Below are 11,441 nucleotides of genomic sequence, written 5' to 3'. Positions count from 1 at the left end.
AAATAAATAAATGCTAGGCAGGGCATTTTTCCATGGCCATAATATACTGGGCAGTCTAGAGAGCAGACTCTATAGGCAAAATCCAAATCCGTATGGGATGAGAATTCTGAACATTTCTCCTCAGATTTATGGCTTTTGGTGACTGTGAAGATAGAAATGCATTTTGTCCAGGGAGGTTAGCAAGGAGCACAGCCTTCACTTTGTGTTTTAACCGTTTTTTCCCTCTGGGCTGGGAACAGGTTGGGGGGGGGGATCGGTGCAATGGCTTCCCAGCTTCCTTCTATATATGTGCTAATGGATTTAGCTAGAGACAATGGGGTGGTTCAAGAAGGGAATAGAGGTTTGGTGGTATGAGAATGCTAAGAACTGCCTCTTTGACCTGGGCTGGCTGGGTCGGGCAGGCGGGGGGGGGGACAGAGATGATAAAAACTCCTGGCTAGAGGAAGAAGTTCTCTTTTCCTGGGATGCTGAGTTGATGAGAGCAGGCAGAACTCTCCAGTAAAAGTAGGGCAGCCATTTTGGCTATGTGCTCACCTGAAAGGCTGGAGGGATCTTAAAGGTAATGGAAATGCATTAGAGATTTGTAGCATCCTAAGCTTAAGGACCCTGTCCTGTTTTAACATCTGAGAGGGACAGAGGATTTGTGTTTCACCAATTTCTTTTGGTTCCCTTGCTCAAATCTGGTGCTGTGCTTGTAAATATTTTCTTTTTAATAAATACTTTTAAACGTTGGATGCTGGGAGTGGTTCTCTGTACCACATAGACCGCCACCATCTTGGACACACTATTTTCAAAGAAGCACCAGAAGGGAGGGCTGGCGGTTAGCAAATGGCCATTCCCCCAGGAGTTTGCAAGTCAGTAAACTGTCCCTGCGGTGACCAGATGCTGAGCAGCGGGTGACATAGAGGCAAGGCCTCAGATCATGGAAGGGAAGCTGTGAGTCCTGTCCCTTCCAGCAGGAAATTCCTTGTAAAAGGTCAGGTGGTGGGCTACCTGAGAGTGGAAGAAAAGCCCCTTCAGGGAGTTGGGAACCTCTAGGAGGGCAGGGCAGAGTTGGGGCCTGCAGGCCCATTCTGCCACAGTGACCTTTGATAACAATGGCCTTTGTAACAATGGCTGCCATTGAGTGCTCTTGCTCAGATCCTTGGCGTCGGGGCGATCTGAACTCTGCCTGCCTGCTACTGCAAGTGGGAGTGTTCAGTTCAAGCCCCCTGCTTGAACCTCCCCCCTTTGGGAGGGCTCGATGGGGTCCGGATGATCCTGGACCTCCCTAGAAGGATCTGCGATTCGTCTGCTACTCGGGAGCAAGTCCCTGTGCAGTCTGAAGCTGCTGAGCCGCAACCGGAAACTGACACTGAATGGAAAAGCTCTAAACTCCTTTTGAAATGAAAGGTGAGCATCCATCCCTTTCTTTAAAGGCACTTTGAGACCCTCTTTCTGTTAAATGGTCTAAAAAGTACGAGGGGACATAAAAACAAATGAAATTATATGACTTCTTACCCTTAAAAGTCATCCAAAGGGGTGTGTTGTTTTAAAACGGGCAGAAACAAATCCACAACACAGCCAGATTGACAGCATTCCTGGTCCTTTGAGCAGCTTTGGGAAGAAATAAGGGCTTTTCTGAGTTAATGCTGTTTCTGATGTTCTCGATGAACAGTTTTGAGCCAGGGGGAGCGTCGCGTTGGAATGAGGGTTTCTTCAAGGAGTTCATCTATATTCCGCCAAGCAGCAGCAGCGAGACCTGTAGAATTTGAGAGTGTACTGTACAAATTGTGGTGTGTTTTTCTTCTATAAACCACCTGTGGGATTGCATAGTAAATGGTTTCCAAAGAAGAAGGAGATGGAAGGCACTCTGTCAGCCATTTGTTGCTTCCAATGCTGTCTTAATAGCCTGATTTTGGAGGATGTAAACACAACGCCCTGGGGAAATAACTGGTGTTTCCTCGAAAGAGTGAAGGCTTCTTTTTGTTTTGCAGATAATTTGTAGATAGCACGGGCCACCCTCCCTCCCTTCTCCTTTGCTAGTTTGCATCACTATCATTTTTCAGCTTTCATCACCATTAGCTCCATGCACCATTCTGAAATAATGAACAACGGCGACGTATTTAGTGCTATAGTTCTGTGCATTATGTACCGTTAATCAGTTTAATTCTCACAATGTAATGACAAATTCTCAGTAATAAGGGCTGTGCTTCCAGCCTTGCTTTTGGGGAGGAAATACGACAAAATTAAACTTTCATTTTTATGGCATCCATTTGCATAAACCCAGAGGGAGATTCTTCCCTGTTACTTACACCAGAGCCGCTGTGGAATTCAGGGCATTTACTCTCAGTGTATATCAATGAAAGAGATAAATTCAGGAGAAGAGTGAGAGAGCTCCATGTTTGAATTCAGAGTTAAAACAATAAATGGGAGAAATGGGACAATAATCAAGAAAGGGGACAAGAAAGTGACTTTAGGAAGCATCCCTTGGTTTGACTGGGGGGACGCTACACGGATGTCTTAAATGCCCGGAAATGATTTGCTGCTTGAAATGGTTTTGCTGTTTGAAAGTGACTTTCGCCATGTTCATGGTTTCTGAAATGCAAACCTTTTTGGGAAGGGCCTGCTATGCCGGTCCAGGCTCCAAGATGGCTGCTATGAAGAATGGCTTGTTTACCAGCTTTGTCTCTCTCCACTTCCCTGTCGTTGCTTTCCCCCCGTCCTTTAAAAATGAGGCGCCAGAACCCCTTATCAGCAGAGGAGCCAGCTCATGCGCTCAATTATTCTATAAATCTGATAGCGAAAGGGTGGAATGTAATTTGTGCTCTTCTGCAAAGGTACACATCGGTGGTCAACAGGATATTTGTAATGCTCTCTGAAGGAAGAAAGGGGGGGAGGTTGCTGTGGAAACTGTAACTTTTGCATTTCCTCACTTTTACAAGCTGTGAAGGTGTTGGACAAACAGAATCGGCTCGGAATTTGCCACGCCCTTTCTGATCGGCCAGAAACAAGCCCAAATAAGAAGGGGGAGTACTAGCTAGAAAATTCGATCCTTGGTGGGTTAGGCTAGATTAGAGGCAGGAGTTCTGAAGTCATTTTAGGCCTTAATCCACATCTACCGGGAAGATTCTTTGTCTTTGGAATATGACATTTGGAGCTCTTTCTTTTCCTTTTATCTTTCTCTCTTGTTTCTGAGATTGTGTTAAACTTCAGGGAGGTCCACATAGGCATGTTACCACACCAGATGATGAATAATAGTAATAGTTTTTATTACCTTTCCTCCTTCTGTAGAACTCGGGAGTATACATGGGGTTTCCATGTCTGTCTCCCATTCAAGCTTTAGCAAGACAGTTTCAGGGGCCAGTCGTGTTGGTTTGCAGTCGAACAGCTGGAGTCAAACCCAGCAGCACCTTAGAGACGAACGAGAGTTTCAGGGTATAAGCTTTCAAGAGTCCAAGCTCCCTTGATCAGAAATGGTAAAGGTAAAGGTTCCCTTGTCAAAAGCCAGTCGAATCCGACTCTAGGGCTGCGGTGCTCATCTCCGTTTCAAAGCCGAAGAGCCAGCGCTGTCCGAAGACGTTTCCGTGGTCATGTGGCCAGCATGACTAAACACCAAGGCACACGGAACGCTGTTACCTTCCCACTGGAGTGGTACCTATTTATCTACTTGCAATTTCTTGCTTTCGAATTGCTAGGTTGGCAGGAGCTGGAACTAGAGATGTGAGCTCACTCCGTCATGCGGCACACTCGGGTCTCGAACTGCTGAACTACCGACCTTTCACAGCCTGCAGTTCAGCGTCTTAACCACTTGAGCCACCGCAGATCAGACATGAGTAGAATAGAAATGGAGATCTCTGAGTTTATCAAGGTTACTGTATCATTTTGCTCTTCAGTAAGACGCAGGGAAGGGGAAACAAACCTGACCCAAAAACTGGAATCAAGAACCACAAGGGTAAGAAAGAAGTCTGATAAAGGGCCAATATTAAAAACCGAGTTCAACCTTATAATATACAAAAATATGTGTATTTATTAGAAAGACACTGAAAAACATATAGTAATGGCCCAATGAAAACCTCGTAAACAAGTAAAGGTGACTGAAATACAAGGGCCAATGCACACGACCTGACGCGTTTCTGCCCTATTGGGGCCTTCTTCAGAGGTCAGACAATGTTGAGGTACACGTAACTTTAATACATATTACAATAAGATAACCAATAAGTGAATATTGGACCAAGAAAAGGAAGGTTAAGCAGCAAGATCTAAAGACACAAGACAAAGATGTTTGTGAGGCCTCAAAAGATGAAAGTCATGTGTCTGGTGACAAATGCACCACGGGAGCGGTGGCGCAGGCAGTTCAACGCCTGCATTAACAACACTAGCGAACAGCCACTATGGCTGTTCGAGACCCACCGCGGCCGGGGTGAGCTCCCGGCCCAAGTCCCAGCTCCCGCCCACCCAGCGGCTCGAAAGCGTAACCGCAAGTAGACAAATGGGTACCTGCCCTAGGTTGGCAGGGGGCACCCTCCCTCCTGATGGTGTGTGTCAGGAGTGTTGGCGGTGGCGGCAGCGATACGACGGCGGAGCAGAGGCGACCCGTGGATGCGGCGGAGATGGAGACCAGATGGAGGCGGAGCTATGGCGGCGCAACTGCAATCGGGAGCCACTGCGCGCCGGAGGAGTCCATCAGGAGCCTGCCGAGAGATGTCGTCGACCCGTCCTAAGGCGCCAGGAAGAAACAACGGAAGCCCGCCCATGGAATACAACAGCACCGCGCCGCTCGGGTGTCGATAGGTAGCCCCTCCCTCAGTCGAATTGTGGCCCAATGATAGGAACTAATTAGGCACTTAGGCCATATACCTGTAAACCGCCCAGGGACCCTCGGGTAAAGGGCGGTATACAAATCAAAGATATAAATAAATAAATAAATAAATAAATAAATAAATGCACAGCTGCTGAATTAGAACATCTTCCAATTTAGGTCCAGAAGAAGAAGAAGAAGAAGAGATTGGATTTATACCCCGCCCTTCACTTGGAGTCTCAGAGCAGCTTACAAACTCCTTTACCTTCCCCTCCCCACAACAGACACCTTGTGAGGTGGGTGGGGCTGAGAGAACTCTGACACAAACTGCTCTTTTTCAAGGACAGCTGTGCCAGAGCTTGTGACTGACCCAAGGTCACATCAGCAGGTGCCAGTGGAGGAGTGGGGAATCAAACCCGGTTCTCCCAGATTAGAGTCCGCACACTTAACCACTACACCAAACTGGCACCTGTGTAGCTATCTAAGTCAGAGCTAGAGTGTCCTCAAGCAAGTAGCAGTTTAGGCCACCTTAACTTTTTTACGAGGCTTTCATTGAGCCCTTATATGTTTTTGTCTTTCTAATAAATACATGTATTTTTGTATGTTAAAAGTTTCAACTAGGTTTTTAACATTGGCCCTTTATTAGACTTCTTCCATTTTGCTCTTCAGCCACACCCTGGGACCCACAGAATTATTCAACGCAAGGACCCTCACATGAATGTCAGAACTAGCTCCGACATAACACATTGTGCCCGAGTGATAGGACAACTGGATCTGTTGTAGCTCAGCCATACATGCAAGTCACCACCTGATGCAGCAGGAGATGAATTGGGTATGTTTGAACCATCCCAAAGGGAGGCTTCACATGAGAAATTAGCCTGCTGAAAGATGATGACAATGATGAAGAACGGTGCTCCCCACCACGTGTAGAACTGCATCTCTGAAAGGGCAATTTCTGGCATTTCCAACAATGCACCAAAGTATCGCATTCCCCAAAGGCAGCCATAATCCTGGATAGCTTTTGGATGGCTGCCTGTACATCGGCATGGAAGTATCCATCCGTAACTTACGGATTTCACTGAGGAATGCATGAAGGCACCCTGAAATGGGTTGCCTCTCATCTGCGGTAAGATCAATTGCTAGCCAAGAATGAATGTATCGCTTTACATATGCACTCCACGACTGCCCTCTCCTGGCTGAAAGAACTCTGTGTGATCAGGGCATCATTCAACATCACCTTACTTTTCAGCATATGCGTCTGAAGGGAACAAGCCTGTAATCAGGATGTTGCTGGCCTCTATGCCCTGTTGGACCTCCGTGGGAGCTGGTTGGCCACTGTATGTGATGGGATGCTGGACTAGGTGGCTCATTGGTCCTAAGAGACAAAAAAAACCCCAAAAAACCCCAAAAGGGAGCGGTGGCGCAGGCAGTTAAATGCCTGCTAATAATAACATCCACGAACAGCTGTTACAGCTGTTCGAAACCCACCGTGGCCAGAGTGAGCACCTGGCCCTTGTCCCAGCTCCCGCTAACCCAGCTGTTCGAAAGCGCCAACTAACATCAAAAATGCGCAAGTAGATAAATGGGAACGTACCTTAGAAGGTAGGGGGCACCCTCCCCCGCTGTGGGGGTCGTTGGAGCGTCGGAGCCCGGTGGACGGCGAAAGCGGCAAGCGGCGAGCGGTGAAGATGGTGTCCGGGTACATCGGAGGCGGAACAGACGTCGGTGGAGAGGCGGAGCCAGGACGACATGCGAGCGTGGACGGCGCAGGCAGGGTGGAGCCGCGAGGACTGAGCCAAGGCCGCGCTAGAGCATGCCACGTGACAGAAGGGCCCGACCGATCCGGCACTGAAAGACCGCCAGAAAGGAGCCAGAAGCCGAGTGACGCCGAAGTCGACGTAGCCGACCTGGGAGGAAAAAAACCCCTCCACTGGGTGCCGGTAGGGATTGTCCCCACCCCTAATAGTTGTGGCCATAGGTTAGGGATAAATGAGTAACTGTAGCCGCTCAGAGACCCCTTAGGGGGTTAGAGCGGGGTAGTAAGCTGAAATAAATAAATAAATAAAAAACAAAACCAGCCCTCTGCATGTTGTCCGCAGCATTCCTTCTCATACACCAGAGGCCATTTCCCAAGTTACCTTTTGTGACACAGGTACTGATACCCGGTTGGAGAAAATGCATACATTGAAACGTGCACGTTAGTGTTTTTCTCCCTCAAGGCGCAATGGGTCAGGCAGCCAAAATATGACAGTGATCTCAACATACTGTTTTCATATGGGCAACTTCATGTAGACCTTCCCACCTCAAGATAAGCTGGTTACACCATTCAGAATCTTATCCTGGGTAGATACAGGGTTGGTGCCTTGTCCGCTAAAAGCAGGGCCTTCTCAGTGGTAGTCGCCACCCACACCTTCCTCTGGAGTCTCATGTTTCTACTTCATTTGCCCCATTTAGAAAGACTTGTATCCCACCCGGTTTTCAGTAATGGAGTTCAAGCTCTAACATGCTTCTATTCCAGGGCTCTTTTTGTAGCAGGAACTCCTTTGCATATTAGGCCACACTCCCCTAATGTAGCCAATCCTCCAAGAGCTTACAGGGCTCTTCTTACAGGGGCTACTGTAAGCTCTTGGAGGATTGGCTACATTAGGGGTGTGTCGCCTAATATGCAAAGGAGTTCGCCGTTGTATTACTTGAATATTTTTGTTGAATGTTTTGAGTACTCCTTAGGATCACATCGTTTTGGAGGCTTGGTAAATAATGGCTTTGGATGGTTCGGGGATGGACAGTGCATGCATCACGGCCCCTGTTGAAGCATTCTTGAGTGTGCTGTAGGCTTCACCTCCCGGGGAAGTCACTCAACTTACATTTTTCTTCCTTGCTTCTCCTCTGCAGCCCAAGCAGCTCTTCTGGAACAGCGACTGCACGCGCCGCTGCCGTTGCTTTCGCCGCAATCTCATCCAGTGCGACCCCCGGCAGTGCAAGTCAGATGAGGAGTGCGCCCTCCGGAACGGAGTCCGGGGCTGCTTCAGCACAAAGACGTCCTACTGCATCGCGGCGGGTGGAGGAGTCTTCCGCACATTCGATGGCGCCTTCCTCCACTTCCCTGCCAACTGCGCCTTTGTCCTCGCCACCATCTGCCAGAAACTCCCCGACGTCTCCTTCCAGCTCATCATCAACTTTGATAAGTGGTCTTCCCCCAACCTGACAATCATCTCTCCTGTTTACTTCTACATTAACGAGGAGCAGATCCTTATTAGCGACCGCAACACTGTCAAGGTACGGTATCAGCTTCTCGTTGTGCCACGTTAAGGAGATTTTAAAAGATAACCTGAAACTAGCTGGCAGTTCCCACCACGAGCCTCCTACATTCCAAGGGCCTAGTAGGAATCTTGTCGTGTAACACCAGCAAACTTGTCTTGACAGTTTACTAGGACTGAACTTGAGGAAGCTGCCTTACACTGAATTAGACATGTGGTCCTTCGAGGTCAGTATTGTCTACTCTGACTGGCAGTGGCTCTCCAGGGTCTTTCTCATAACCTTCTACCTGGTTCTTTCAACTGGAGAGGCGGGGGATCGAACCCGTGACATTCTGGGTGCGTTCAGATGGGACGTTTCTGCCAGCATAAACTGTACCAGTTGGAAGCGGTGCAGTTTATGCTGGCAGAAACGCGGTCACACTTACCTCCCTCACAGCGGAACCCATCGCAATACGCCCGTCCACACTCGTCTTCGGAGTTTTTTTTTTTACTTAGTTTGCGCATGCGCATAGGCAGCCATCCATAGAATGGCGATTTTAAAAAAAGGCGGGCGAAAATCGGAAGCCTGAGGCTTCCGAACGGAAGTAGCTGTGCAACGGTGGAGAGCGATCAGACGGCGAGGTACAGCGATTACAACCGTTGCACTCAGGATACCACCACTTGGGGACGTAGTGGCAGAGTGCAACGGTGTAAAGGGCTTTACACCGGTTAGGGACAGGAGGCAGATGTTCGCCGTCTGAACGCCGGTGAGTACGATTGCAACCGGCACCTATACCGATGTAAAGCCCCCGTCTGAATGCACCCTCTGCGTACCGAGCTGATCCTCTACCACTGAGCCACGGCCCCTTCCCCCTTGTGGCCTCTGGAACTAAAAGTGTGGTTTCTCTGTAGGATGAGCCTCCTGGCTGAAATATGGGGGATGATGATGCATCTCTTAAGAATCTGAAATGTCAGAATAAATTAAATGTCATGTTTCTAGTTAGGAGTTTGGAAATGGGGGGAAAATTCTGGAGTCACCATTTCGGTGGGAAACCAAATCAGCCAGTCTGAAGTCCTGGTTGTGGGATGGGCAGCCTTCAGTGGTTGAGACCTGATATGGGATTTCGTTTTTCAGAACGGAGACTCCCAACTTCCCCTTCCTTCTAAGTTCTGTTTATCTCCATAACTAGGTGAACGGGACACAGGTGAATGTCCCCTTTGTGACTGGCTTGTCAACCAAAATATACAGCATGGAGGGCTTCCTGGTCATCGACACGAGCCCCGATATCCAGATCCACTACAATGGCTTCAACGTCATCAAAATCAGCATCGGTGAGAGGCTGCAAAATAAAGTCTGTGGGCTTTGTGGGAATTTCAACGGGGACCGCACGGATGACTACGTCACCCTGCGAGGGAAACCGGTGGTCAGCAGCGTGTTCTTGGCACAGAGCTGGAAGACCAATGGCATGCAGAAGAGGTGAGCCGAACACAAATGGTCAGGCATGGGAAAGGGACTCGAGGCCACTCACTGTACATTCTGATAGACGAGTCCGTTATGGTGTATGCATTATCCTTTGGGTGAAAGGAAGGACAAAGTATCGTCTCTGTGGTCTTTTGCACAAGCCTCTACAATGATCTGGAGTCTGCACGATTCCAACTCTTGCTTTCACTTGGAAAAGTAAAAAGGGAAGGGAGTAGACTTTTAGATTATGACAGTTGCAGAGAAAAATCTGAAGAGGATATGCAAACGCTTACGAACCTTTGCTCCGGAGCCCTCCTTCCTGAGCTGAGACACAAATGGGTGAGCCAGAGGCTAAAAAACTGTGAGCTGGCTCACACTAACTCAGCTTAGAGGGAACACTGATTCCAACCCTTGCTTTCACTTGGAAAAAGTAAAAAGGGAAGGGAGTAGACTTTTAGATTATGACAGTTGCAGAGAAAAATCTGAAGAGGATATGCAAATGCTTACGAACCTTGCTGTCAAGTCACAGCAACCCCACATATTCCCCAAAGAGCACTTCGGTCGGGGTCACAACACCGGCTGGTGACCCCGGGCCCCAAGGAGGCCAGGCTTGCAGCAACGAGGGCCAGGTCCTTCTCAGTGGCGGCTCCTATCTGGTGGAATGAGTTCCCAGAGGAGATCAGGGCCCTGCGGAACTGCACAAGGTTCCGCAGGGCCTGTAAGACGGAGCTCTTCCCCCTCCGGTTAGGAGCCGCCACTGCCACTACCACCACCACTCCATCATAGAGCGATACCGCCGGAGGGCTGGGTAACATCTATCCACGGCCGTAGCTCTCCCCCTCTGTTTTGCACGACGTTGGGAGCTTTTATGCATGCATCCGATGGAACTGAATTTTTAAATGTTTTAGTTTTTGGCTTGCGGCAACGAGGGCCAGGTCCTTCTCAGTGGCGGCTCCTATCTGGTGGAATGAGCTCCCAGAGGAGATCAGGGCCCTGCGGAACTGCACAAGGTTCCGCAGGGCCTGTAAGACGGAGCTCTTCCGCCAGGCCTTCGAGTAGGAGCCGCCACTGCCACTACCACCACCGCTCCGTCATAGAGCGATACCGCCGGAGGGCCGAGTAACATCTATCCACAGCCCTAGCCCTCCCCCTCTGTTAAGCACGACGTTGGGAGCTTTTATGCGTGCATCCGATGGAGTTGAATTTTTAACTGTTTTAGTTTTTATATACTGTATGCACTTTTGTGCCTGTGTAAGCCGCCCTGAGCCCGTTCGCAGGGAGGGCGGGGTATAAATATAAATAAATAAATAAATAAATCCTGTAGGGTTTTTAAGGCAAGAGACAAACAGAGGTGGTTTGCCATTGCCTGCCTCGGCCTAGCAACTTTGGACTTCCTTGGTGGTCTCTCTCCCATTCAAGTACTAACCTAGAGCCCGCCCTGCTTAGCTTCTGAGATCTAACAAAATTGACCTATCCTGGGCCAGCCAGGTCAAGGCAGAAACTGCTTAGAACCATGAATATAAGAAGCTGCCTAATACTGTTGGACTTCTAGTCAGTCTTGCCTTGTGCTACCTGCCCGGCTGGACAGTAGCTCTCCAACAACTCAGGCAGAGATTCTATCCAATTGGATATTCTTCTGTAACTGGAAATGCTGAGGTTTGAACCTAGGATCTTCTACCGGCAACTGAGCTGCTGTCTTTGACCACTGGGTGGTGGGGATTTGATGCTTTCATGACCCAGGGGGTTTGGTGTAGTGGTTAAATGCGCAGACTCTAATCTGGGAGAACCGGGTTTGATTCCCCACTCCTCCACTTGCACCTGGCTGGATGACCTTGGGCAAGCCGTAGTTCTGATAAGAGCTCTTCTTGAAAAAGAGCAGTTTCTGTCAAGAGCTCTCTCAGCCCCACCTACCTCACAGGCAATGTTCCCTCTAAGCTGCGGGGTCTTGTGAGCAAAAATTCTA

At 49.0% G+C, this 11,441-nt stretch overlaps 1 protein-coding gene across 1 annotated transcript in view; it reads left to right on the top strand.

The window, feature by feature from the left end:
* Positions 1–11,441, top strand: part of TECTA (tectorin alpha) — a 130,334-nt gene that overhangs the window by 96,785 nt on the left and 22,108 nt on the right. Inside the window, exons 14-15 of the mRNA XM_015413812.1 lie at positions 7,673–8,056; positions 9,207–9,493. Coding sequence (XP_015269298.1) covers positions 7,673–8,056; positions 9,207–9,493 — 671 coding nt within the window. The remainder of the gene's footprint in view (positions 1–7,672; positions 8,057–9,206; positions 9,494–11,441) is intronic.

The sequence above is a fragment of the Gekko japonicus genome, unplaced genomic scaffold (genome assembly GCF_001447785.1).
Source record: "Gekko japonicus isolate JY-2015 unplaced genomic scaffold, Gekko_japonicus_V1.1 scaffold890, whole genome shotgun sequence".
In the NCBI taxonomy this organism is placed as follows: Eukaryota; Metazoa; Chordata; class Lepidosauria; order Squamata; family Gekkonidae; genus Gekko; species Gekko japonicus.
This window is presented reverse-complemented; position numbering and strand designations above follow the sequence as displayed.